The 26,570-nt window shown below is 43.0% G+C and overlaps 1 protein-coding gene across 10 annotated transcripts in view; it reads left to right on the top strand.

Annotated features, from left to right (window-relative positions):
* Positions 1 to 26,570, top strand: part of PRKAG2 (protein kinase AMP-activated non-catalytic subunit gamma 2) — a 138,748-nt gene that overhangs the window by 100,041 nt on the left and 12,137 nt on the right. For 9 of the 10 annotated variants that reach the window (XM_077302819.1, XM_077302820.1, XM_077302823.1 and 6 more), the window contains 5 exons: positions 1,145 to 1,211; positions 18,910 to 19,019; positions 23,257 to 23,338; positions 24,235 to 24,293; positions 26,208 to 26,253. In XM_077302819.1, the coding sequence (XP_077158934.1) occupies positions 1,145 to 1,211; positions 18,910 to 19,019; positions 23,257 to 23,338; positions 24,235 to 24,293; positions 26,208 to 26,253 (364 nt within the window). Of the gene's footprint in view, positions 1 to 539; positions 603 to 1,144; positions 1,212 to 18,909; positions 19,020 to 23,256; positions 23,339 to 24,234; positions 24,294 to 26,207; positions 26,254 to 26,570 lie in introns of those variants that run through there. The other variant, XM_077302825.1, reaches the window with a different exon arrangement.

The raw sequence follows: 26,570 nt of genomic DNA, 5'->3' as shown, positions 1-26,570 counted from the left end.
ACCCCAGAGCTGACCCCCTCCCATTGACCTCGACCTGCCAAGTAACAGGGCCACTTATAAACGTGTACGGCAAAGGTTCAGGAGCAAAGCCATTAAGGAAAAGTGGGTTAAAAATGTAATCTATGAAACGGAATATATTTAACAGCTTGGCAATTCACAGAGAAGTGGAAATTAATATGCATAGACCCCCCCCCCCCCTTAGCTCAGGTGTCCCAGCTGCTCGGGCAAACGTTTTACACTCATTCATTCGGGGGCTCACAATGCCTTTGTGGGAGGAACGCAAAAGAATCGGGCCGCCCCCCTAAAAGCGAGCCGTGGTCCCGCCCACCTTTACAGGTGAATGCACACCGGACGATACCAACGTCAGCCGAGAGAGGTGGGGTTTAATCCCGCCTCCCCTTCCCCCCTAAAAAAAACACCTGGATCTTGTAATCCGGCCTATCACACTCACAGCAAGTGCGATACCCCCCCCCGCCCCAAATTTCCTATAGAGAGAACTCACTAGACGCCCGGGCCTCCCCCCGTCTGCGAAGTGGTCGTTACCTTTCCCTTGGGCCGGGGAGAGACCAACAGGGGCCTGGGAGGCCGAGAAAGCCCGGAAGGTTCCATTGCACTCCCCACTTTAAAAATACGGGGGGGGGGAGAAAGGAGGGAGACCGTTGGAACGGCCCAACGTTCTTCCCGCGGCCGTTGGTTTCTAACGGTCGCGCGGCGGCTGCCGTTGCCCTGGAAGGAGCCTCCTGTTGCCGCCGCCGCCGCTAAATCCCGGGGTCGGCGGGCCGGGAGCCGCCCGGGGGGTCGGGGCGGCGCTGCATTCGCGGGCCTGGCGCGACGGCGAAGGGGTTAATGGGGGCGGCCCGGCTCCTCCCCTCCGCTCCGCTCGCCGCCTCAGTCAGCCCGGGGAGGCGTCGCTACTGGAGCCCGCTGCCGCCAGGCCGAGCGCTGGCCCCTCCGCCCCGGCAGCGGCTTCCCGCCTCCCCGCGCCGAGCCCGGCCCCTCCCCTGCCTGCCCGCCCGCCCCCCCGGTGCCGGGGATGCCGCCGCGGGGGAGCTGAGCTGAGCCGAGCGCCTGGATGCTGCTGCTGATCCCGCCGTCTCTTTCTGTCTCTCCCTCTCTCTCTCTCTGTCTCCCCGCCCTGCTGCAGGCAGCTCCTCCTCCGCCCCCGGCCGCCTCCGAAGGGATGCTGGAGAAACTGGAGCTCGAGGATGAAGGTAAGCAGGAGAGCCCGGAGCGGCCTCGGGGGAAGGGGAGGGGGAGACCCGCTCGGCCGGGAGAAGCCCCCCCCCCCCGCCGCCTCCTCTTTGTTGTCTCTCGCGGGCCGCCCTTCTCTCCCCACCCAGCTGATGCGTGGCCACGATCCCCCCCCCAACACGCACACGGCCATTGGGGTCCCACCTGCTGAGCCGGCTGCGCTGCTGCCTTGTGGGGCGAGGCGGCTTCACCCAAGGGGAGGCTGCGGGGGCTGGAGGTTTGCTAAGCGCCCCCCCCCTTTCAAGGTGGAAAGGGGCGGGTGGTCTGGCTCCCAGCCTCTGGGGCATCCTGGCCCATTGCTCAGGAGGACTTTGCTGTGGAGGTGGATGGGGGAGGGGGACATCACCCACCCACCCCTCCTGCCTGGGGGGGGGGAAGGTGAGCCCGCAAGGTATGCTGCCCTGTTGCTCAAGGTGGTTCCAGTGACATTTGGGTTTTTACGTTTTGTCACCAGCCTGCATGCTGCATTAAGGTTTCATTAGTAAAATGGGGGGGGGGGGGGTTGGCATTCCTTTGGCTCCTTCCCAGGCTAAGCAGGATGAAAGGGAGGCTTTGCAAAGACTGTGTAGGAAGAGGGAATTTTAACAGAGGCCGCTTTTTCTCCGCTCTGCGCTGCTGTGACATAGCAAGCTGCCCGTGGTTGTTTTTCTTTAATTACCTCATTAAAAGATACACATGTCACACCCTCTGTGGCTTTGGTTCATCCTGCTCAGTGTCCTTTAAATGCCTTGTCATGCTTGTGCTTGGAGGGGTGGGGTTATGGTCAAAGCGTGAATTCTCCACCGCTTTTTAAAAGTAAGTGTGGAATTGATCTCCAGAGATGGTGGGGTGTTTACTTTTGATGCTGGAAGAGGAATGTTTCGTGGACTTGAGAAGCTGCAGTCAGTCCATTGTGCATCACTGCTACAGCCTTGCATGTATCTTTAGCAGACAGAAGTAACCCCCATTCTATGCTGGATCCCATGAGAAACAGATAATTCCACTAAACGTCTTCATGTAGACAGATGTGCCTAGACCCACAGAAACCCATGGAATGAGACACTTTCCACAACTCTGTGAGCCCCCATCCCAAGCCCATGTTCTTTTGCATGTTTGTGTAAAATGCCTTAGCAGTATAAGCGTGACTGGGACCTGAAGTTGGCCTTTCAAAAACAAGGAACATTTTAGGTCCTCTGTTGGCTGTCATAACTGTTGTGCTCTAATGGGTTGTGATGTTTCTGTGATGGTGGGTAGAAAGCACCATCAAGTCGCAGCCAGCTTAAGGTTTCAGGGTGGTATTTTGTATTAAGGGTTCATCTTGTAACCCCAAGAAGAATTTTGTGTGGGCAGTGGTATAGTGCTTTGAACAATGGACTCTAATCTGGAGAACCAGGGTTGATTTTTCACTCCTCCACATGAAACTTACTGGGTGAACTTGGACTAGTCACACTTCTCCTGGAACTCTTTCAGCCATACCTACCTCACAAGGGTGTCTTGTTGTGGGGAAAGGAAGCCGCTTTGTGACTCCTTTAGATGGAGAAAAGTGAGTCGTAAATAAGTACACTTCTTTAATGCACAGAGCCACACTGAGTACAAGATCCTCTATAGAGCTACAATAGAAGGCATCTGTTCAGAAATGCATGTTTCACTAAGCCTCAAAAAACAAGCTGCCCTGTGCTGCTCTAGAAAGCTTAGTTTATGCCTTCAAGCTAAACTGCTTCCATTGTGTTTGTCAAGTTTGGATTTAGAGAACTACTTGCAGCGTGTTTGGCTCTTGTGATACTTTATGGTTCTAGCATTCCGTCTAGAGATTTCTCCTGTTGGAGACATGAGAGTATCTACTATTTGCAGGGTTGGGGGTAGGGCTAATTGCTTTCTGTGGGTTTTCTCAGACAAAGGCGCATGGTATTAAGTCTCTAAGGCAATCATTCTATCCCTAATTTCTCACCAGTCTTAAAGCAGGATTCAAAACTTAATTATATCCAAATTAATGAGATCAAATTATTGTGTACAAGGACTGCAATAAGTTGGAACAGTTTTGTTATAACCTTTTCATTGTATGTCTGGGATAACCTGTTTACCGGTTGTGACTACTGTAGGGAGTCCTTCAGTGTATGTTTTTTTTCTAGACCTTATATTTCCTAGACCAAAACAATATTGCTGAAAGATGGTGTAAATCATGAAGCTCTTTAAATGAGAGGAGTGTTTTTATGTGGAGGTTTTTCCTCATCACACAAACTCTTGTCTGGTTTTCTTTTAATAAAGCTCTCTTCTTAATTAGAAGGATAATTTAACAAGCGCTGTTTGTGTTCCCACTCATAGCTGAGGGTTTGTTTTTTTTACAATCAAACTAGACCTTTCACACAAGAGTCTTTTTATTTTCTCCCTCAACAAAATGCATTAGACTTCTGAACATTACAAGAATCAAAACAGTTTTTCATAAGAGCCGTTTTTCTTTGTTAGTGATACAGAGCCAGCACATATGTTTACGTAGATATTATTTAACCACTTCCTCTGATTAGCTCTCTTCTAAAATCCAGGGTAGATTCTCAGTTTCTTTATTGCACTGTGCAGAGGAATGTTCTTGCCATTCATAATGGCTTAGTCCAAATATATGTGATTTCTGGACCTCTTCATGAAGGGCAAGCCTGACTTTTGAAGACTTTTACATGCATGTTGCTTTGGAAGACCAACAGGATTAGTTTCTACATGACTTGACTACAGACATTGCTCTGCAGTGGAGATGAATTAATCTGCTTTTTTTGGGTATCAATGTCTGTTCGCTGTTATGGATAATCTATTCAGAATAACAATACATCTCTTAAATTCAATTTAGGTTAGTATTTTAAAGATGCTGAAGCACTCTGGTGTGAATTTCACCTTTATTTGCAATCAAAAGTATACTATTCTGCTAAGTTAATAAATGGACACAAAATGTAATTGCTAGTGCTTTGCCCGTTTTGGAAATTCTGACAGCAAAATACAGCAAATGGGATGTAGAATCTGGTTTATGGTTGTTGTTTTAATAGAGGTGCCTCTGCAACAAAAAATACACAAGTTAACTGTAATTGTAACAATTTTCCCCCCAAGAGGCCTCTTGTCTTGGTTCCTAAACTGCCCCTTCATTGTAGTTCACTGTTGTTACATTGTCAGAATCTGGCCTTATTATGTGACCAGTCAAGATCTTATGGTTCAGAAGATGCATTTTAGAATGTTAATCCTCATCTGTATACAGAGAATTTGCTCCGCACACAGGCTCAGCTCTCCACCTTACTAATTTTGAGGTGAGCCCCTGAGTCATTGCCAGTGCTGCTGGGACTGTGGCAGAAGGTGGTAGGCATGGCTTATGTCTGTCATCACTTCCGAGATCTGCACAGTCATTGGTTGTTAGCGCTGCTGTGGCTTGGCTTGCTCGCTGTGTGTTTGGCCAAGTACAACCTCCGTCCTTCTCCTTTCCCTTGTTTACTGGTACACCAGCGTTTCCACAGGTAGGTAGATGTTGCAGGTTTTTTAGCATTTGGGTCCAAAAGGTTGCCTTTCATTGTGTTAAAATGTCTGCTTCGGATTTGCAATCGATGATCTAACCTCAGTTTTTCTGTCCATAATTGAATTGGCAAACACATCAGCATCGACTAATGCTTTCACTCTCTCCCTTCATGGCCTGAGGGAATGAAAATTGTACTTCATGGTAAAGTTTTGGAAGCCAAGAAGTCCATTGTTCTCACTTCTAAAAATACCTCAAAAGCAGAACTTGTTCCATTGTTGGTGCCCGACCTCCTGTAAGAGATCCGTGGCGTTTCCTAGCCACTGTCCCTTTCTCTGGATGAGTAACCTGATCCTCTTCCAGTGACCGTGTTGCTTTCCCAAATGCAGGAGAAGTATTGGGCAGGGTAGATTAGTGCTGTGGAATAAAGGGGTATGTAAACTATGGTCCTATGTCACCTCGTTAACAGCAGAAATGTTATGTCATGTCAGGGACTGCTTCTTGTCTCTTACTCCAGTGAAAGTGTTGATTCCCAAGTCTATAACTGTGCTGATATTTTTCAATTGCCTCCATGGATGGAGACTAAGTGAGATTGATTCATTTATCCCCCTATGCCCCCAAATAGTCAGGAAGCCAGCTTTTAAGAAACGAGGGTGCCTTTTCAGCAACACAGGGATACACCTGTTCTGTCAAGTTGTAAGACATTATTTTTGGAATCTGCTAGACAAGGCATGGAAAACAGGCATGATTCTTGGAATCTGTGTTCATTTGGGAGGAGGGTACTTTACCGCTGTATTCTGAAGACTGATTTACTGGTGGCAAATACCAAATCATGAGAATCCTGTCTTTTTTTATTTGGTTTCCTATGATTACACTCTGAATATTTTTGGAACTTTAACCTCAAACATTTACTGGTCATTTTCCTGTTGCCTTTGTTCACTTTTAAAGTGTTCTAAAATGGCTTGTCTTTATTCTTCAAACAAATTGGCCTAAAATTCCACTTAATTGCAGAACTGCTTTGTATAAGAACAAAACTGTTAAGCATCAACCATATACCTATCAGTTCTGTTAATGGGCTGGTGCAGAGCTGAGTCTGTCTTGGATAACTGGTTCTGCTGCAATGTTGGCTTTTGTCCATTTCTCATCACACAGTTTGGGGGTGGGGTACAAAACTGCATTGGTTCTTCAAGATGCCTTACAGTTTGGTAGCCAGGGACAAAAAACGCCTCCTACTTGAATGCTTGCTATTAGAATAATATATACTTTCTATATGCAGATGCTGACTCTCTCCAATGCCAAAACTCATTGCTAGTGTTGCTCTAAACTAAAGGGGAAAAAACTTTGATATGAATTCTTTAGCAACAAAATTGCTTTCTTTGCTAATTGCTTGGGGAATAGGGTTAGAAGAAAGTTCAGTGGATCTAGTGCCATATATTGGCAGCCGAATCCTACACATTTTTATTCAGAAGTAAGTCCCTCTGGTTTCATTATCATAAACCACATACTGGTTAGTATATCAGATTTAAATCCTAATCTGTGCATAAATCCCTTTTGTCTGCTCCTTGCTTCTCTCCTACCTCTTATAATACTATCTTGGGGCAATAACTGTGGATGGTGAATTCAAGTGACACAACAAGCTTTAGTTGGTTGGGGCTACATGCATTCAGAGCCCTAGTTTATTGGTGGCTGAGATATGTTGACCTTGTAGGGTTTTCTAGGCAGGAAACATTCAGAGGTGGTTTGCCATTGCCTGATTCTGTGTCATGACCGTGGTATTTCTTGGCCGTCCCCTGTCCAAATACAAGTCCTGGGCTGATCCTGCTTAGCATCCCAGATCTGACAAGATTGGGTAAGCCTTGGCTTATCCTGGTCAGGGCTAGTTTATTGTCACATCTGAATGCAACCACTGTATTTGGGAGGGTTGACTCACTTTTAGCATTCATAGAATTGGGGAAAAGAGATCTTGTAGTGGATAGTTAATGAAAATGTCTAGTCATTGTGCAGCAGAAGTGAAAAGGGCATGATGGATGTTATTAGGAAAGAAATTGAAAATAAAATGGTCAATATTTTAATGCCCCTAAATAGATTTATGGTGTAGCATCACTTGAAATACTATCTAGAGTTTTGCTTGCTGTCTCTCTAAATGGATATTCCAGAGCTTGGGAAATTGCTGAAGAAAGGTAACCAAGATTACCAAAGGGATAATTTCCCTTGCCTGGAATGGCAAAAACAGTCTAGTGCTTTTCATTTTAGAAAAAAAGGTAACTAAATGGCCTCAAGATAAGAGGTTTATGAAATTAGAAGTTTTTCTTTTGCATAACAGAACTCTGGAGGGCCTAATGAAATCGATAGCTTCAGGATGGACAAAAAGATTTTACTCAACCTTACCTTATCCTTTATTTAATTTTCAATCCCATCAACCATAGGCTGGTTGGATTATGGATAAAGCGAAACAGAGCAAATCAGTAAAACATTAAATCCTTAACACTATTTTGCTCCCTTATATTTGGGAAACAGCCTCCTGGGAGGAGACTTCCCAGGGCCCTGTCCGTCCAAGTCCACCCTGATTGGCTCTCCCTCTCCAGCTCCCACCCTCCCTCCTTGCCTCTAGAAGCCTTGTGGCTGCGGTCTCCATTATCGCCCACGAGGAGAGGCAGCAACAGGACTTTACTCCTGCTGATAGGGAGCCGGGGGGGGGGAGTTTGCAGCCTTCCTGCGGGCCGCAAAGCCCTCTCGCTGCCGGCGGGGGGAGGCTCTCCACTCCCTTTAGCCCACTTTGTGGGCCAAAGGGAGCTGTGGACACCCACTCACGCCTGCCTCCCCTTTCAAAGCCCATTTTTAAAATGGGCTTTGATACTTGTACTAAAATCATTATAAAGTGTATGCAAGAAATCTACCAACAGCTTCCAACCAACCCACATCATTTGAAAACAGTTTAGAATAATGTAATTGCCAGAGCACTGACGAGAGATCCCAGTATAGCACAGTGTAACAGCACATGTGAGATGGTCTCTGTTTCTTCAGATACACAAGAACAAGTGATTTCAATTATGAAGTCATTGCCTGAGATGGAATTGTGCATAGTTGGCTTTAAGACTGAAACAGATTTGATGATAGATCTATTGGTCATGATAACTAAAGGGAACCTCCATATATTTATTTACTTGTAGTCTACCTTTTTCATTAAGACTCATCATGGATTAGAGTTAGAGAACAACATTGAAAGGCCAGTATAATATGTACAACAAACAGTGCAATAAAACTGGATTAGGTAAAGGTAAAGGTATCCCCTGTTACAAAGATAGAAAACAATGAGGAAAAAACCCAATGAATGTTGCAATCTATAGAAAAACATAGGCAGCCGATTTTTGAATACCACCTAGGAGGCAACATCCGAGAAAGTCCTTGGTTTCTTTAGCCTGTTTGTTGATCTTCCAGGGCAATAAGTTGAGACAGGATGCTGGACCAGACTACTGGTTTGATCCAGCAAGGCTGCTCTTTTGTTCTTATCTTACTGCAGACTGAGCAGTCTTCTGTGTAGATATAATTTTTATGTCGGGTATTGAATTCCATAAATTATTGGATATGATGCAAATAAAAGGGTGTGGCTGCTCTGCAAGATAGCTATGACTACAGCAGAGTTTGGACTGGTAAAGCTAGCAACAATATCAAAAGAATGTAGCAGCCACTGTTTCTCCAGCAACCCTAACACGGTGGACTAGTCATGATGATACTTGTGGATACCTACACATTACCCATAAACAAGGAGTTCTCAACCCCATTTGGGGTCGCTTGGCCCCTTCCCCGGAGTCCCCAGGTTGCCCGGCGGTGGTGTACAGAGGCAGCAGCTTGCAAACGGTGGCATGTGGAGGCAGGCAGAGGCATCGTCCGGCGGGCAGAGCAGTGGCAATGGCTGTTTCCACACCGCCTGGTTTGTTGTGCACATGTGCACGCTGCCACCGCCACCACAGCTGCTGCTGAAGTTAGAAAGGTAAGGTTGAGAACCACTGCCATAAATGAAAGACAGATCCGTATGTGCCAGTGGCAACCTTGATGGGGGGGGGAGTCACAGGAGCCATCTCACATCCTCTGAAGCTCACAGTGCACAAGCATGATGCCAGGAGTTCATATTGCCTTCTATAGCTCAGTGGTTAAGGCAACGGGTGACAACCATCAGTACAATGGTTGAATTTTTGGGTAGCAAACATGGCGGTCAGCTTAGAGAAACAGAATGGCCAGACACCAGGAGAAAGAATCGCCTTTCCAATCATAAGAAACTGTCAACTCCATGGCCAAGAGCTTCCCTGGACTCAGAAGTTTCCCTAGATAAGGGTCCCCAACCTTTTTGTGCCTGCAGACACCTTTAGAATTTCAAAAGAGGGTGATGGGCACTACCACAAAAGGAGGCAGAGATAACCACATGATGTAAGGGAGTGAAGTCATTAACAATGGTAATATTTATGGCCCTGTTTAAAAGGATGCCTTTAAAACAAACTTATTATTTAAAAGTATTATCCTGTATACTTTCAGTTATACAGCTTCTTATGTGGTGTGGCGGCAGTTGTTCTCAAAGCAACTTCTTAAAAAATTGCATAGCCAATCTGAAAGCCTGCTGAGGAAAACACACGCCCGGAAAAGCACTTGGTGAACACCAGGCAAAGTGTCCACAGGAACCATGGAGCCCAGCCCTAGATGCAGAAAACATGATTTTGTAAACTAACAAAATCCCTCTTGCAATGGCGTGTTGAGGATTGAGCATGTTCCAGGAGACATTGAAGAATGATTAAGACTCAAAGCAAAAAAAATTTGGCCTCCCAAAGACCCCAAAAGCTTATATTTTACACTGGATGGGAATTTGGGGTCAGAGGCTTCTAAAGGTCAGAGGGCAGGGAACTTCTTTATAATTTCTCCCTTTCTCCCAGCAATTCCTTTTATGGCTTCCAGCTTGTATTTATTCTACACCATATTGATGTAGCCCAAAGGGTGGCTTTTGTTCCTTAACTTTTATTCTTACTCTGGAGTGAATGTACACTAAGTTGTAGTTATCATTAGTTTTTGCTTTCTTGGCCTACTTGCATCTCATTAGACATCTGTTGGGCCAGTAAGTGTTCTGCTTTGCACATCTTTAAACTGCTACTGCCTTTTAGAGCTGGCTTACTCTGTGCAAACCTGGGACTATAAATAAGTCTGTTGAAAGGCAAAATAAGCCTATTACCTGCCTGAGGTTTCCTCTTGACCACCTTGGTTTCTGTATGCTGTGATTAATTAGGTTTGCCATTGTTATGAGTCAGACTCCTAATGTGACGGGAAAATATTTATGCCCACATTGTCCTTGACCTCCACCATTATCCTTTGACTTTCTGTTTAATTCTAAGCCTAATGCTTATGCAAATTTCACTTGCAAACTGCATCTCCCACACCCCAAGCCGGAGAGAGCCTTAGTAAGCTTTTAGTGCTTTAGCTGTTTTCTGGAGGAATGCAGAAAGAAACTATTTGAGGACTGTACATTTCTTTCTGTTGCATCAGGTAGCAGCAGAAGTTCTAGATATGGTGAGGACTACCTTATTGCAAGAGAGTGTAGGGTTAAGTCTGGAGCCCAGAAATCCCAGGTTCTTAGGCTTGAATCCTGGAGCAGTCAAGACAACTTGTTTTTCAGTGGCACACTGTTGATTTGTTATTTTTTTCTGTCAAGTGACAACCAACTTATGGTGACTCCCATGGGGTTTTCAAGGCAAGAGGGAGTAAAAACATGGTTTGCCATTGCCTGCCTCTGTATCGCAAACATTGACTTCCTTGGTAGTCCCCCATCCAAATCCAAATGCAAATCAGGACCGACCCTGCTCAGCTTCCGAAATCTGACAAGATTGGGATAGCCAGGCTATCCAGGTCAAGGCAGCAGAGCATTATTTATTTATTTATTTGGGTTTTCCTGCTGCCCATTCTTTGCAGCTCTGGGCGGTCCCATCCCTTTTCCAATGTTGCTGGGGTTTGGTTCATCAAAACTTTTCCCTCTGTTCTCCCTCAATTTTGTACATATGTGAACTACTTCAGAGAAAGTCATGAGAACAAGAATACATCCTCAGACATCCCCGGGTTTTTTTCCTGGAGTGGGCTGCAATGAAGGCTTCTAAAGGTCATTCACTGGCATAGTGGTGTCATGTGTTGCCCTTGCTGTTGTTCGCTGGTATCCTGTTTTGTGTTTTGAAGACAAGGAAAGTCCAGTAGATCTATCATGAACTAAATTCTAGCTGTGGAATTCCAAGACAGATAAAACTGGTAAATGGTCTGTGCTGTTAATTATAATATCCAGAAATCTATAGCGCTTTCAGAATGGAACCAAATAGCTCTTATTTGCATAAAATGTTCTCTGATTAGAAGTGATAATTGCAAGGAAGTAAAAAAAATATTCCAAGTAATTGGTTAGCATGAAAGACACTCCCCCACCCCAGTTTTGGCTATAAATAGCTTTGTAATATGTAATTTCTTCTGACTGCTGCTTAAGCAATGCATGTTTTGTGCTGGTTTACATGATGGCGAGCCAGTGTGGTATAAGGGGTTAGATCAATGTTCAGATCTTCAATCTTCCATGTAGCTTGCTTGGTTGACCATGGGTCAGTCACACACACTTAGCCAAACTTTCCTTGTAGGGCTGTTTCGGGGATAAAATAACCAAGAGGGAATCATATACATACCTTTGAGTTCCTTAAACAAAGGATAAGGTAAGATACACTAGAAATATGGGAAAATATACAAAATTGTTCTAAAGATTATATTAACCTTTAACTGGCTGGAAAAGGAACAGAGCCAGTATTGGCTCCACAGTGGAAATTGGGGGAGTACTGAAGGTGCTTCTCTGTGCATGTTGTAGTCATGAGCATGCCAGCATGCATTCCATTAGACATCAAAGTCCGTTTATTTGCACATAGCCATAAGCCAAAATGAATTAAAATTATTAATACAAAGCATAATACAAAATAAAATTCTCCCCATCAGATATCAGAAGTAGGTTTGAGGTATTGGGGTGGGAGGGTTAAATCCCTTCTTCACTGATTAATCATCTTTCATTTGCCTTGGGACCTGCACAGCAAAGTGGAGAAATCCGCTCATGAAATCTTAACACTTCACATCTACTTTGTCTGAAATCTCAATTGAATTCAGTGGGATTTCATTCTGAGCAGACATGTAGGATTGTGTTGTAGACATGCTACTACATAGTGCTTTGCTACCTCTGCTTTGCTGCTGTTGCCCTGGCGCCACCTAAAAAGCAGCTCCTGAAAATCAAGGTGGTCCTCAGAATGGCATGAGAGGTTCTGCACGAACCTGCAATGGGAAGGGGAATCGATAGAAATCAGAGAAATTTCAAGGTTCATTCCCAGAACAACAGCCCATGATCTGTTGGTACATGCAAAACATATAACTCTGCCTTTGGAATTGGCATGTGAATGTGTCAATACTTAAAATGAATAGTAAATGTCTGGTGTTTGCAGACCAGAAGGGCTTTCCAGAACCAATTTTTAAAAGGCACAGCCCTCACTTTGGCTTTTAAACCTAGGATGATTCATGCATTCCGTGACCTCATGGTAGAGAGATGATTAGAAAAGAATGAATTCTTTATAAGTAGCCTAGTAGTTACTTCTTGAACAAGCTGGAGAAGATGAAGAGACAGCTGCAATATGCGACTCTTGTCAGGCTGTCTACTTAAATTTTCTCAAAGGAGCGTGCTGCGTTTCCTATACCATTCTCTCTCAGGGAAGCTAGCACACGTGGAATTTTGCCTTGTGCTACCCAGTTTTTTTGGTCTCTTTTTGTTCTGTATTGTCCCACAACACAACAGCAGCAGACTGATTTGGGACACCTGACATTAATATTTAAGCACTGGGCTTAAAATATCTGTTCCAGTTCAGGTAGAGCATTAAGGCTGCTTGGTGCATTGCTTTTTTTTTTTTTATCATGGAGGTATTCTGTAGGAAAGAAAGATTCAAAACTCAGCAAAGTTGAGGTTAGCTTTAGGTAAACGTTATATCCCGCTGCAGTCCTTCTGACGTTTGTTACATGCCTGGTGCTTGCTTTCACACACGTAAGTATTTGAAATGTATTGTTTCCATTGTCATAATTGAGGTGTTTTAAAGGTAGCATGTCAGTGAAAGGCTGCCATCTGCATACCTACCCACAAAGTGTACACCGCTTACCTTGCCAGCATTCTGCTGTCGTGAGATTTTGGCTTTCATAAGGGAGGTAAGCACTTGGGAATTCTGTTGCTTCTTTTGGAACTTTGGCTCTGGTGAATCATGACTTGATGTAGAAGCCGTTATAGAACTGAAGTAGCCCTCCCACCACCCCTCATCTGTGCTGTTTTCCCAACCTGAAATGCCCCCAGATGAAACCCATTTGCTCATCAGGGGACTGCCTGGAGCCTTATTGGTTCTGGAAGATGGCATGTGGGTGAAGGCTGAAGTCCTTCTTCCCCCAGTGCTCTGGTCCTGTCTTGAACTGAGCCATTGTGATGCATCAAGATTGGGTTCCCAGAGGGAACTCACAGTTGCTATATATGACTACAGGTCCCTATGGCAGCCATGAGTTTGAACTAATGCCTGGTTTGGCTCCTTATTTAATTAATTATACAAGGTTGGTATGCTGTCTTTCAGTGTGTTTCCAAAGCTGGCTGTGGCAGAAAACTACAGCAACTTAACCATAAAGCAGGTAATAACCAGAAGTTAAATTATAAGTAGCTAAAAACGGTAATGACTGGGGAAGGCACTGGCAAGGCCACCCTGTATTGAGTCTGCCATGAAAATGCTGGAGGGTCAGACATGACTCGGTGCTTGCACAGGGGATACCTTTACCTTTATAAATTAGCAAAGAAGAAACAAGTGGTAGCAAGGACTGCCTTTAAACATGTGTCAGAAAAGGAAAATTTAATCTCCTGAAAAGGTTACAGTGTGGGAGACTCACAGATCTTCCATATGAGGGTGTTGCAAAATTTTGGGGTGACAACAAAGTCCTATATATTGTAGAAGCCAAATAGTATCTTATCCTTTTTTCCTCCCAGGCAGACCTCTGTAGTTTGTGGGAGGTGAAATACTCCCTAAGATCTTAAGGAACTAGATAGTTTTGAGTTTTGTAGGTCAAAATCAGCACCTCAAATTGTGCTTTAAAAAACATCAGAAGCAGTGCAGATGTTTCAGAGCAATAAGCTGATGTTGCTTTGTGTCTGTTAACTCTTGAGTGGCAGCACTCTGCGCTAGCTGGTATTACGATAATGTCGTGAAGGCAAGCCCCATATAGAGCTCACCACAAAAACTGAACTGAACTTGATTTGTTCTCATCCACAATCTCTTAAAAAATAACATGTACAAGATTACGTTCCAGCTGCTTCTGCAATAGAGACTACGTTTTATGCCAAACTTTGATGTACTAAAGATAACACATACATATTTATTATGCCTCAGTCTTAATAACACACAGTAGGCTTTTATGTCTTCAAGCTTTCACTAACTGCATTGAGCAGCCTGCATCAAAACCCTTGTATTTAATAATAACACAGCTGTAAAGGGAGCAAGGAAGCATTCCTTCACCGCTGCAAGCCCTGTCTGGTTTGTTTGAGTGATGAAAAAGCCCAATATGGGTTGGCTCCGTAGTTTCTGCCCCCATGACTCTCAGTTCAAGTTGTCTGCAAGGATCAGTTTATGTCAAGCAATATATATGTGTGTGTGTGTGTGTGCGCGCGCGCGCGTGTATATGTGTATATATATGTAAATACTACTGTATAGTTTGGAGGAGTCCGTAGCCGTGTCTTCAATCCACTTGCATACCTAAATGGGTCTTTTGCAACTGTAACAGCCAAAAGGACCCACAATAAAATCACAAATGAAGTCCCATTGAAAGGTCTCCAGACAAGGGTCAGTAAGTATTGCTGGACACAAACAAATGCAAGCGACCAGTCCTGAGGTAGAAAATGTACAGCTAGGTCTTTTTTCTCTGTTATTTAGAAGTTTTCTGTTAGAAGTCAGGATTAAAAGTGACTTTTCAATTACCATAAGACCACAGGGAGAAAATTCAGAGGTGAAGTTAATCTGGAGTGTGCGTTTTCCAGCTTTTTAAAAATTAGTTTTGTGAATCTGTTATCACAGTCCAAGACCAAGTAGAGAAACAGCAGCAGAATACAAATAAGCAATTGGAAATTGATACTGAATATCATGAGAAACACACTTGACAAACTGTGGGAATGTGGTTGGGCCAGGTGTGACAAGGCTGCCCATCTACATGGCACATAGCTTCCATTGTTTGTTGCGACAAACTGCTCTTGTTCAAGTACATCGACTAGCTGTTCTGGCAGCTTAGAACAATGTTTGACAAATCGTTCTTGGAGCTTTTTCTGTTCTCAGTGTTCTTTTTCCCAGCTACATATGCATGTATACACATGAATGGCATTTTCAGGAATTACAAATAATGTGTCTGGTTGAAATACAGTGGCACTTTTAAGACCAACAAAGTTTTATTCAAGGTACACTTTTGTATGCCCACACATGAACCTTTGTTTTGCTGCTTCAGACCAATATCTCTATTCAGGAAAGTGTCTTATTGTACATATATGTGGCGGGTTAGTGTGTGTGTGTATGTGTGAAAAAAATGTGGAAAGCTAAGTTCTAATCGATCAAGAGGAAACTTGCACATTTTCATATGTGCGCACACAAAAGCTTACAGTATTCCATCTCCTTGTACAATGTGGACAAAGTTGTAGTAGCTTAGCTTAACACAAGACAAAAGCAAATTTTTGTTAATGTAAGAAGCAATCCTAGCCCTGTGGTCATGCTTATGGAGACTTTTCTCATGAACTGCGATGGTCAAAGCCAACTGCTTATAAAAGATAATGATGCTATTTAAGACTGTTCTTAATATAACTGCTGAATGTTTTGGTTGTGATGCAGCTCCAACCTATATTTAAAGCTTTCAGTAAATGAATAAAAATGTTCCTTGGGGAACTTGGTTTCCTCCTCCTCAACAATTTTTTTCCAGTGACAAACGGTTAGTTAGGACTGGACACCAGTGTAAAAACAAGCAGTCATATTGTTTGGGAGTCTATGGAGCTATCTAGAGCTAAGTTTAGTTGCCTGAAACGTGTGACTGCTACCAAAAATGGTACTTCAGTGTCTGGTAGGTCTTGCCACACGTTCTCGGTTTCCTTACACACTCGCGCATGAGCAGCTAAGAACACATGACACAAAGTAAGTTCTGGGTCAGGTGCAGCTCTCTTCTGCCTTGCTTCTCATCTTCCAGGTTCCTCTTCCTGGTAAGGGGTCTAGAATTGCCAGCTCGGATTTAGGAGAAATATTTGGCGATTTGGGGGTGTACAGCTTGGACCTTAGCAGGGTACAATTCCATAGAGTCCACCATCCAAAGCATGAAATCAGCATAAACCAACCTTCTGCAGCCTACAAAGATATCCAGAAAACATAGTAACAGACCATATAATAGCTTACAGGGATTGAACTGATCAGTTAAGAGCTTAATTAAACAGAAATGTTTTGGCCTGGCACACAAAAGACGGTAAAGCAGACATCAGGTGAGCTTCAAGGAGAAGGGTATTCCAAAGGTGAGGTGCACCACTGAAGAAGCCCTGTCTCTGGTTGCCACCTGCTTCTCCCTTAGTCTTCAAAGTTTGAGGAGAATATTTAAATTAGTGGGCTGGTCAGTAGGGGAGGAGACAGTATTCAAGTGCCATGGTCTCAGTCCTTTAAGGACTGTCTAGGTAAGAGCACTTTGAATTGTGCCTGAAAACAGATCAGCTCCCAGTGCAGAGCTTTCAGCATAATGGCAAGAATGCCCGTGTCCAGTTCTAAAAATATCCTGGCCGCTGTTATTTTGGATCAGTTGTGGTTTCTGGACAGTTTTAAAAAGCCAGCCCCGCATCTAGCATGGATCTTTTGAGGCAAACCTTCATAATTGGAATGGTACAAGTTCTTTTGTGGCCCCTCTACAAACATCCTTTGCAATGAAAATCTCACTTGATAGCACATGAGTAGTTTTGTACTGCTCAGCTTGTTTTGAAAGGTGATACAGAGAGCCAAATGGATCAACAAGCTTTTTTCAAAAATGTTGTAAGATTCCCTTTATAGATTTTAGGGTCTTTTCTATGGCCTTGTTCTTTCATCCACCTCCCCCCCAATAAAACAGAATTCCACTGGTACCTTACAGACAGACAAATAACATTTATTCCTGCATAAATTTTGGTGAGTCAGAGTTTATTACTTCAAAGGCCTCTCCTTGATATGCCTGCATCCATTCTGTGAATGCTTCCACCCTTGTTCTCCTTGCTTTATTAAAGAAAAGCAATTGGGGCATCAATGTTTGAGACTTCTAGAGATAGAAGGGTTGCTTATCGTTCTTTCCTTGAAATGCTTCTTCAGAGACTAGCATATAATTCAGATTTAAAGCTCAAATTCTGGTTGCTCATTTAGTTACTGGAAGATAACTAGCAAATGTCCAGTCAGTTTACTTTTAGGTGCATGTTTATGATTCCCATAGGACTGTGTGAAGCATTTTGTCTATGTAACAGAGAGTGCTGTCTTTTTGAGCGAAATCCAGTGCTTGGTGCCTGGAAAAAGTAATTCTAGAGAAGAGTTTCCACCTGACTTCTGGGATTAAACTCACGTAAAGAGGAGGAGGGGATAACCTGGCTTCCATCCTGAAGCCCTTTTCTGTATAGTTGCCTCGAAGGGAGGTGAGGCTTTCAAGCCAAGACATCTTTTAAGACAAACATCAGACACACTCTGCTTCTGAGCTCCTCTGAGTGACTTTCCTGGCCACTGTTAGTGGTGTGAAAAAGCCTGGTGCTTTTGTGTTTGCCATAAGGGCAAAGGAGGGTTGAAGACAGAAAACATGGTTTTTGCAATAAAGGAAGTATGTTACTTGGGCACAAAGCAGCGTTACAAAAAATAACAGCATATTTAGATATGAAATTCAACTTGAATGCTGAGAACACTGAATTATTCCATAGTGTATTACCATACACATTAAACTGTGGATGATATTACTCACATTTAAGCAAATACAAGTTTGAAAATATGCTGACATCTATGATATATGCAAGAATTATCAGCAGTGGATTATGTTGCATAATGATATTTAACACTCATATTGAGGGAGTAAAACCTTGTCTTAATCATTTTCCCCATTCTGAAAGTGAGACCATTTCATAGGAGGCTTTTTTTGGTGCTCAAAAATTTCTGTGTGTGGGTTGGGGGGGGGCATTTTTCTGGGCATTCACATCTCCATGCTAGAATATAAAAGATCTAGTGGGGTGCTTTCTTCCTTTGGCAGAATTCCAATAGCATCCTTTCTTTAAAATTCACAGTCATTAAAACATTTTGATGCATTTTAATTTGTTAGGCCAGTGGGAGGCAGGTTAACCTTAAGGAACTGAAAAACTTCCAGCCACTGTCTTTAGCACAACTGTAACTTGTGGTGGCTCTGAACCATTGGATACTTGTATAGCCCCTTTGAGTGGTGACTGGGTAAAACATAATGAGTCTTTCAGCTGCTTAATCTCACCCCACTGCCAGATTTACTAAAGCCATTCTTTCCCTTCAAAGAAATGCATGCACCCAGGAAATATCAATGTCTCAAGGAAATGCATACTTATTGGATAGTTTCTTACTAAAGTAATTCTGCAGAGGACTGCACAGTAAATAAAGGCAAAACATGAATAGCAAGTAGTGATTCTTTTTTTGTTTACTTCTGTAATACATGTTTTTAATTCAGTTTCTTGGAGACTGCTTTGGATGACTGTTTTTCTAGGAAAGTGGTCAATAAGCAAAAATACTTCTAGAGTAAATTAATATTGTGGCCAAATACGTATTTCACTAAGGGAAGCACAGAGCAGAGGTTTCTTCTTTCAGGGCTGGCTTCTGACGCTGAGTACAGCAAAGTCTCTTCCAGGTTTTGGGTCAGTCTCCCTTTTATTCTACAGTAAAGACGTACTTTTGATTCTTTTTCAAACAGAACCTCAGCTTTCAGTTACGGACTTTGTTCCATAAAAGTCTGCTGGAGAATGTCACAGAAGTCCTAGATGTTGATGTTTTGAGTTCTTTAAATTATAATGGTATCCAGATGGTTTGAAAAGGGTATTTATTTATGTATAGATTTTAAAAGTTCTATACATGGAATTATATTCTTCTGTTTTGTTTTTCTTCCAGCTGTTGGCGAATCTGAAAGTGACATTTACATGCGATTCATGAAATCACATAAGTGTTATGACATTGTCCCAACAAGCTCAAAGCTTGTCGTCTTTGACACTACGTTGCAGGTGAGGTCCTCTTAGAATGCCTTTTAATGTGTTAGAGCCATCCTAAGCAGGTCCACTCAGAATCTCCATCAGCTCTGCTCACTCCCAGGACAGCATTCTTAAGATTCCAGTCACTGAGTAAATTACACATGCTGTAATTAAAAATAAAGCTTCATCAAGGTGACCTTGTTTTGGAAACCCATACATAATGTGCGTGTGTGTTTGTTTTTAAATTATAGCATCAAAGTATTAGAAATGGGCAGATGCTTTGAAGTTGCAGCAAGAAGCTATATTTCTCTTGGAATCAATATTTGAGTTCAGGACTAATGGCCTCCTGAACCTCATTTCCTTTCAAAATGAAAAAAAAAACCTGATGACATAACCTGAAAATACTTATGTGGGTGCAATAATATGTTACAGGCAAAATGTTCTGAAATGTCAAGTGGATCAGAACTGGGTCTGTCCCCTGTGAACTATATACCTGTGAATTTCAAATGAAAAAAGCACTTTACCTCACAGTATTTACTTGTATGTATACTTTTTTTTCCAGATAATTACTTGCTCCCTACAGCCAAAACAATGAAGAAGCTTGTGTCACCATAAGGACTAATGTGTTTATTGTGGAATAGACTTGTGGGCTGTGACTTACAGAAGTTTATGTCACAATAAATATTTTACTCCTTAAAGTACTAAGTACTTCAGTCATTGTACATTATTTATATAATCATAATTAAGCATGCATTTAGAAACCGTCTTGATGCAGACTTCACCTCTTTCCCATGGCATCCTGCAAATATGAGCAGTGATATTAAAGGTAAAGATAAAGGTATCCCCTGTGCAAGCACCGGGTCATGTCTGACCCTTGGGGTGATGCCCTCTAGCGTTTTCATGGCAGACTCAATACGGGGTGGTTTGCCAGTGCCTTCCCCAGTCATTACCGTTTACCCCCCAGCAAGCTGGGTACTCATTTTACCGACCTCGGAAGGATAGAAGGCTGAGTCAACCTTGAGCAGGCTGCTGGGATTGAACTCCCAGCCTCATGAGCAAAGCTTTCAGACGGCTGCCTTACCACTCTGCGCCACAAGAGGCTCGCAGTGATATTAGGCTTGGAAAAATTGAACATAGAGACTAAGAAATGGAACATCTTAATTGTTTGCTCCTACATGTAGCTGTATAAAGTTAATCCTATCAGTAGAGTACTGAAATTTTGTCACTAGAAAACAACATGATACTAGGAATTCACTTGTTTAAATTATCACAAGAACAGTTGCCCAATTCAGAACATGAGAACAGCACAAGTGCAGATTAAATCCTCACACACACACACCTGCCATTTTCCCAATTTCAAATGGCCTGGGGGAAGTACTGTTTGCCACAATGCCCAGTGAGCCAAATAGTGGCACGTAGACATTGATTTAGGTCAGGAAAATGAGAGGGAAAGGCTTAGCTTCCCCTCTACCATAGTCCAAATCTGAATTTGACTCCTTATACACCTGCAAACTGTATTGAAAAATGCTGAGAATTGCATTGAAACAAATACTGAGAATTCCATACATGGAAATCCCTACCTGAATTTCTCATGGTTGGATACTTTACATCCGTAATCTTGCACATTTCCATGCACAGATGAATTAATTATTCTTGTCCAAGATGTAAGTACAGGATACTGGAACACTGTTAAAAGAGGAAGCACACTATTACATGCTTTTTCTCGAAGTTATGATCTTTATAAAAATGATTGCATTGTTGACTTTTTAAAATAATAAAAAGAAACAAAAGCCCTACAAATCAAAGTACCTGCAGCATAAGTAAGGCATCAAAAAAATTTCCCCTCAGCTATGGATTTCATTCTATCCTCTTGAGTGAAATGCATCATGAAACTGTGTCTTCACTTTGGATGTGGCAATTCATTTGGCATCCTGCTTCAGAACAGTCCAAAGTCTGAGCACCTTTGCTGAAAAGGCACCAACATGTTCTCATCCACCACCATCCTGGAGGGGAGTCAGACAGAACAGGATGTCCCCCCCGAAGTCCACTGGTACCCTTCAGGGTGCCCCCCCCAGCTGCCCTCAGTTCTCCATTTAGTGATAAAGTCCAGTGTTAGTTCTTTTCATTTTTATACCTGGAATGGCTGGTGAGCAATCAGTTGGTGGAGAATGGTGAATGATCTAGCAGACAATGGTCTGAGGTTCAGGGAATGTGAAATTCTTATCTATGTAAAATATTTAAATCATCATTGGTGGTTTGATAAAACAACTGTTGGATAGGGATTGTTGGCTGTACATCTGAATGTGGGGGTGGGGTTACATAAAATTGGTTTACTAATGTTATATGGCACACCTTGATTTGACATAATATGAAACTGCCTATATTTATGTATTGCAGCTTAATAAAAAATGTCGTTTGAAAAATGGGGTATAAGTGAATGGACATGTAATTTTAAGATCGTGAGACCAAACAAAGGTGTATGGCTGAATGATAATTAAGAGAGGGTTTGAGGGGAAGTGAGAAAAAACTGCATCGGCACTCAACTGAAATGTTCAGCCTTTAATTTGTGTTGGCACAGACATCTGGTGAGACTCTTAAAGTGCAGAGGGTCACAGTTGCCTAGCGCTGTATCATCAGAGAGGGGCCTCTTATTATGTTGTGCTGTATCAGCAGCCTTCCTGACCATCAAGAGTAATTATGGTGCTTGGTACAACAATGTCTCTGCAAGAGTAATCCCAGTCATGCAGAGACTTGTCCAGCAGTTTCTGTTTACATGTCCTACTCTGACTAGAATTAACAATGCTGCTGACTATGTCAAGCCATATAAGTGATCTAAAGCTTTTTGCTAAATTTGAGACCCCTCACAACATGTGTCAGAGATTGGGAAAGTCATTTAAAAAAAGACCACTCTGGGATTCTCTGTTTTGTTTTTAAATACCTTTGTAATTGTTTAACACAAAGCATGTTCTCAAAACAAAAACCTATGTCATTTTGGGAGGGGAGGGGGAAATAACCATTATGGCATAAAACTTCCCACATTCACAAATTCTCTGTCATTTTGTTTGAGCCCTATGGGGTTGTCTCAGAGATTGGGGTTTTTATTTGGGATTACTGTTTTATTGTGCTTTCATTCTCTGTAAGTGGGCTGGTCCAAGAACAGTGGTTAACAAGTTAATAATAAATTTCTTTCAAGCATATTTCTTTTGCGAGCTCAGAATGCACTGCTTAAAATATCTGCCTAACCACTGAATGAATGATAAAATCTCTCATTATTGGTTTACAAGCTGATCTTGTTGACAAAAATATTTGGATTACACTGGAACTTTAATAGAGAACAAATTCATTTTTATATCCTAAAAGAAGTGTGGAAGCTTACAAAGAAGAGCCCAAAACTACATTGTTGTTCCTATCCTGTTTACTCCTGTACGTGTAATGCCAGACTGATGGAGTACATAGGGAAAGATTTCTGTATGATTTCAGTGTGTCTGTTTTGTAGTTTCAGGTTCTTTACATCTATATGTCTGTATATGAACAAACACTCCACTATAGCAGGGGTAGTCAACCTGTGGTCCTCCAGATGTTCATGGACTACAATTCCCATGAGCCCCTGCCAGCGTTTGCTGGCAGGGGCTCGTGGGAATTGTAGTCCATGAACATCTGGAGGTCCACAGGTTGACTACTCCTGCACTATAGCATTGGGTTAGGACTCAAATGAGTACCTGCTGGCTAGTGATTCTTTTTGCATATTATGAAGCTGCCCTCTTCTGCTTCTTGGAAGGTTTTTTTGTTAATAGGGCTCCGCCCTATCTTTGGGAACTCAGGGTACATCTGCTTGGAATGGAAGATGACTCCCGCACTTGAATGGGATGCCTGTCTGTAGCAGTAGAAAAGAGCAAGAGTCCAGTGGTACCTAGAAGACTAACAGCAATTTGTGGCAGGGAAAGAGCTTTCGGGAGTTACTGCTCACATCTTGGCATCTAGAAAGCTGGAAGTCCACTCGTCTATAAATATGGGCATAAATATGGGCCTTTTATTAGTAACTATGGCTGTTAACACTATCTTCTGGGTAGGGGATTCTTCATGTCTCCATTTTATCCTACGAACAACTCTGTCAGGCTGAAAGTTAATGGCAAGGCGAGGGTCACCTAGTTTTTGACTGGGCAGAGATTGGAGCCGAGGTAATCCCAGTTTCTAGTCAGGCCCTAATAATGATTTGGATTTCTTAACCTCCCCTTTTAAAGTAATGTGTTTTTTTTTCTTAATTTTTCAGGTAAAGAAGGCTTTCTTTGCCCTGGTGGCAAATGGTGTTCGAGCGGCTCCACTGTGGGAGAGTAAAAAACAAAGTTTTGTAGGTAGGGCAATGTTTATCCATACAACACCTTGAGGGGAGATGAGCAATGATCATAAGAGAGTTTTGTAAAGAAAAAAAATCCGCATTACTGTGGACTGTGATGTCCCAGTGGTTTTGCTTCTTCCTTCCCTTCAAATCTTTTATTTTTACTCAGAACCGTGAGTTTCGTTTAGGAAAATCCCATTGCAAAAGCCCAGTGAAAGTGCATTATTCAACATGTGAGGCATGGGCTCACGTCTGGTGGGTTGCTTATGTGTTTGGTTCCTGTTCCTTGAGACTGTAAGGAATTAGGAAGCTTAATGGGGAAAAATTCAGATTCCAAGAGACCAGCGTCACTGTATTTAGGAGTCAGCTCTGTGAAGAGGTGAAACATAGTTTCTACCTTGTCTGTTTGCTTGCTGTGTAGCCCACCTTTCTTATTGAGACTCAAGAGGGGTTAGAGCTGTGGTTTGCATGGGAACACATGTCACAGTTTGCCAATTTGGTTATAAAAGAAGCTAGTTTTTGCTTTGAAAGCAAAAGTAACTAATTACTGTGTGTGAAGGGAGTGAAGAGCAGGGTTCAGGAGACCTGAAGTTGTTCATAGAGATATAACAGAATTGGGGCTCCATACTGCATCCATATCCAGATATAAATCAAATATAAATCAAATATAAATCATATATAAGTAAAGTATTTTTTAAAAAGGTAATGGTATCCCCTGTGCAAGCACCGAGTCATTTCTGACCCTTGGGGTGATGCCCTCTAGCGTTTTCATGGCAGACTCAATATGGGGTGGTTTGCCAGTGCCTTCCCCAGTCATTACCGTTTATCCCCCAACAAGCTGGGTAAATAAAATATTACTTAAGACTTAATTTTGAAATGTTTTTTCTAACAATCTCTCTTGTTTTATTACAGGAATGTTAACTATTACAGATTTCATTAATATACTGCATAGATACTATAAGTCGCCAATGGTAGGTACCACCTCCTAATTATAATAGTTGTTAGAGAAACTGTGTGTTTGAAAAGACTAAAAATGACATTCAAGCTTATTTAATAGTGGAGATTGAATGGATGTCGAAATATTGTCTTTTGAGAGCATGATCCTGCTAGTAAGATTCAGGATTGATGCATTCTACATCATAGAGCATAGTTTAAAGCAGTGGTCCCCAACCTGGGGGCTGCGGCCCGGCGCCGGGCCGCGGCTCCCTCTCCCCGCCCCCCCCCCGCAGTAAAAAACTTCCCAGGCCGCAAGCTTGCGGCCCGGGAAGCTTCTTACTGCGGGGAGGGCGGGGAGAGGGAGTCAGGCCCGGGCCGCGCCCGCGCGGCCCGCGGGTGTGGCCTGCTCTGCGGGCATGGCTCGCGGGCGCGGCTCGATCCGCAGGCGCGGCCCGATGCGTGGGCATGGCCCGCACGGGCGCGGCCCGATGCCCTGCCAGTCCCCAGCCTAATAAAGGTTGGGGACCACTGGTTTAAAGGAATGGGGTAAAAGTTAACACACTCTTCTCTGGAGCAGGTTCCTTCTTTCCCAGCTTAATTACTAATCATGGTTTACATACCCACAGTGCAGCAGAACTGTGGATCATGCAGGAAGGAAAGGGAGGGGGAAATTTCTTTGAAGGTAGGAGTGCCATTCACACTTTTTGCTCCCTGATTTGCAAGACTTGACTTGTATAGAGCCAGGGGGACCATTGTGGTCTTCACCTCTTTCGGGTAATTAGGGTGCTCCCATTTATATGGCAATAAAATCTCACTGTGTTGATGGCTGCGAGAGATTTATATGCATACTGAAAGATTACAAATGCTTTCCAGCTTTGCTTTTGTTGTAAGGGCCCCATTCCTTTTTTTAGTCCATCACGAGGAGAGTTATATTGCAAATATAAGCATTTCTGTTTTGCAGTAAAATGTCATAGCGTTCATGCCCTGGGCTTTGTGTACAAAGTTAACGTTTTTTTCCAACCTCTGCAAACATTCCTATTATTTCTCAGAGCATTAGTGCTGTATTAGAGTTGGCAAATCCAACTATACCAAAAATGGTACATGGCTTATGATCATTGTAGAAATATTTTCTCTCTCTCTGTTCTTAAAAAAAAAAGGTTGGATGATAGGGGCTGCATTTTTGACCTTTAAAAAGTTTCCGACCCTTCAGCTAGGCAGAAAAAGTGAAGTTTATGCCTCTTGCCAAAAGGTAAAGTTCAAGGGCTCTATAAAGGCCAGTGTATGAAATATGTAAAGAAGAGCAACAAAATGCCAAAATCTTTTTTCTTCTTATGCTAGCTTTCAAATGGGACAGTGGAAAATTACACCACACCCCACTAGCCCTGCAATGTCCAATGTAGTGGGGCCATAGCACACCCCAGTCTGTTTCCTGGCACCCACTACTGCCTCATTCTTTCCATCCCCTTCTTCGCTCACCTCTTTTGCTCTGTGTGTTCCTTCCTGTGTGACCTTTCACGTTCCTTCCTTCCACTTTCTCTGTCCCTCTTTTTTCTCTCTCTGAAGTCTCTGTCATTCACCTCCCTGTCATGTCTCCAGCTGGCTCAGAGATGCACTGTAGGCATGGTAAAATGTAGTGTGGCCATGGGGGGGGGGCAGGTTTGACAGAGCCAGTGGGGAATATTGGCTAGTGTGCTGAATTAGGATCTGGATGACCCGGGTTTGATTCCCTGTTTTGCTGTGGAAGTTCACTGCATGGCTGAACACCAGTCATGTCCTCTCAGCTTGACCACTGCACCCCACTGCACCCCCTGGCTGTCACAATAACCTGCATTGAAAGATTGTGGGAAAGAACCCTATAAATTCTAAACATATGTATTTAAAGGTAGATCTTACTGGTTTTATTGGAAATGAACAGCGTTAAATAGCTGAGATTCCTTGTTTCATTGCAGGTCCAGATCTATGAATTAGAGGAGCACAAGATTGAAACATGGAGGGGTAAGCTTGCTTTGTAAATACTTGGCAGGAATGCAGTTCACAGAATCTGTTTTGCAGCCCAGCATTGTGGGGTCCTTGCTGTCTTAACCAAAAGGATGCTACACACTAGTATGTATGCTAGGGGGTGTTCTACCTCCTAGAATCATAGAATCAGAATAATAGAGTTAGAAGGGACCTCCTGGGTCATCTAGTCCAATCCCCTGCTCTATGCAGGACACTCACAACCCTCTCGCTCATCCACTGCAACCTGCCACCACTTAATTCTTCCAAGAATCAGCCTCTCCATCAGATGGCTATTTGGTCTCTGCTTAAAATTT

The sequence above is a fragment of the Paroedura picta genome, chromosome 11 (genome assembly GCF_049243985.1).
Source record: "Paroedura picta isolate Pp20150507F chromosome 11, Ppicta_v3.0, whole genome shotgun sequence".
NCBI classification, from domain to species: Eukaryota; Metazoa; Chordata; class Lepidosauria; order Squamata; family Gekkonidae; genus Paroedura; species Paroedura picta.
This window is presented reverse-complemented; position numbering and strand designations above follow the sequence as displayed.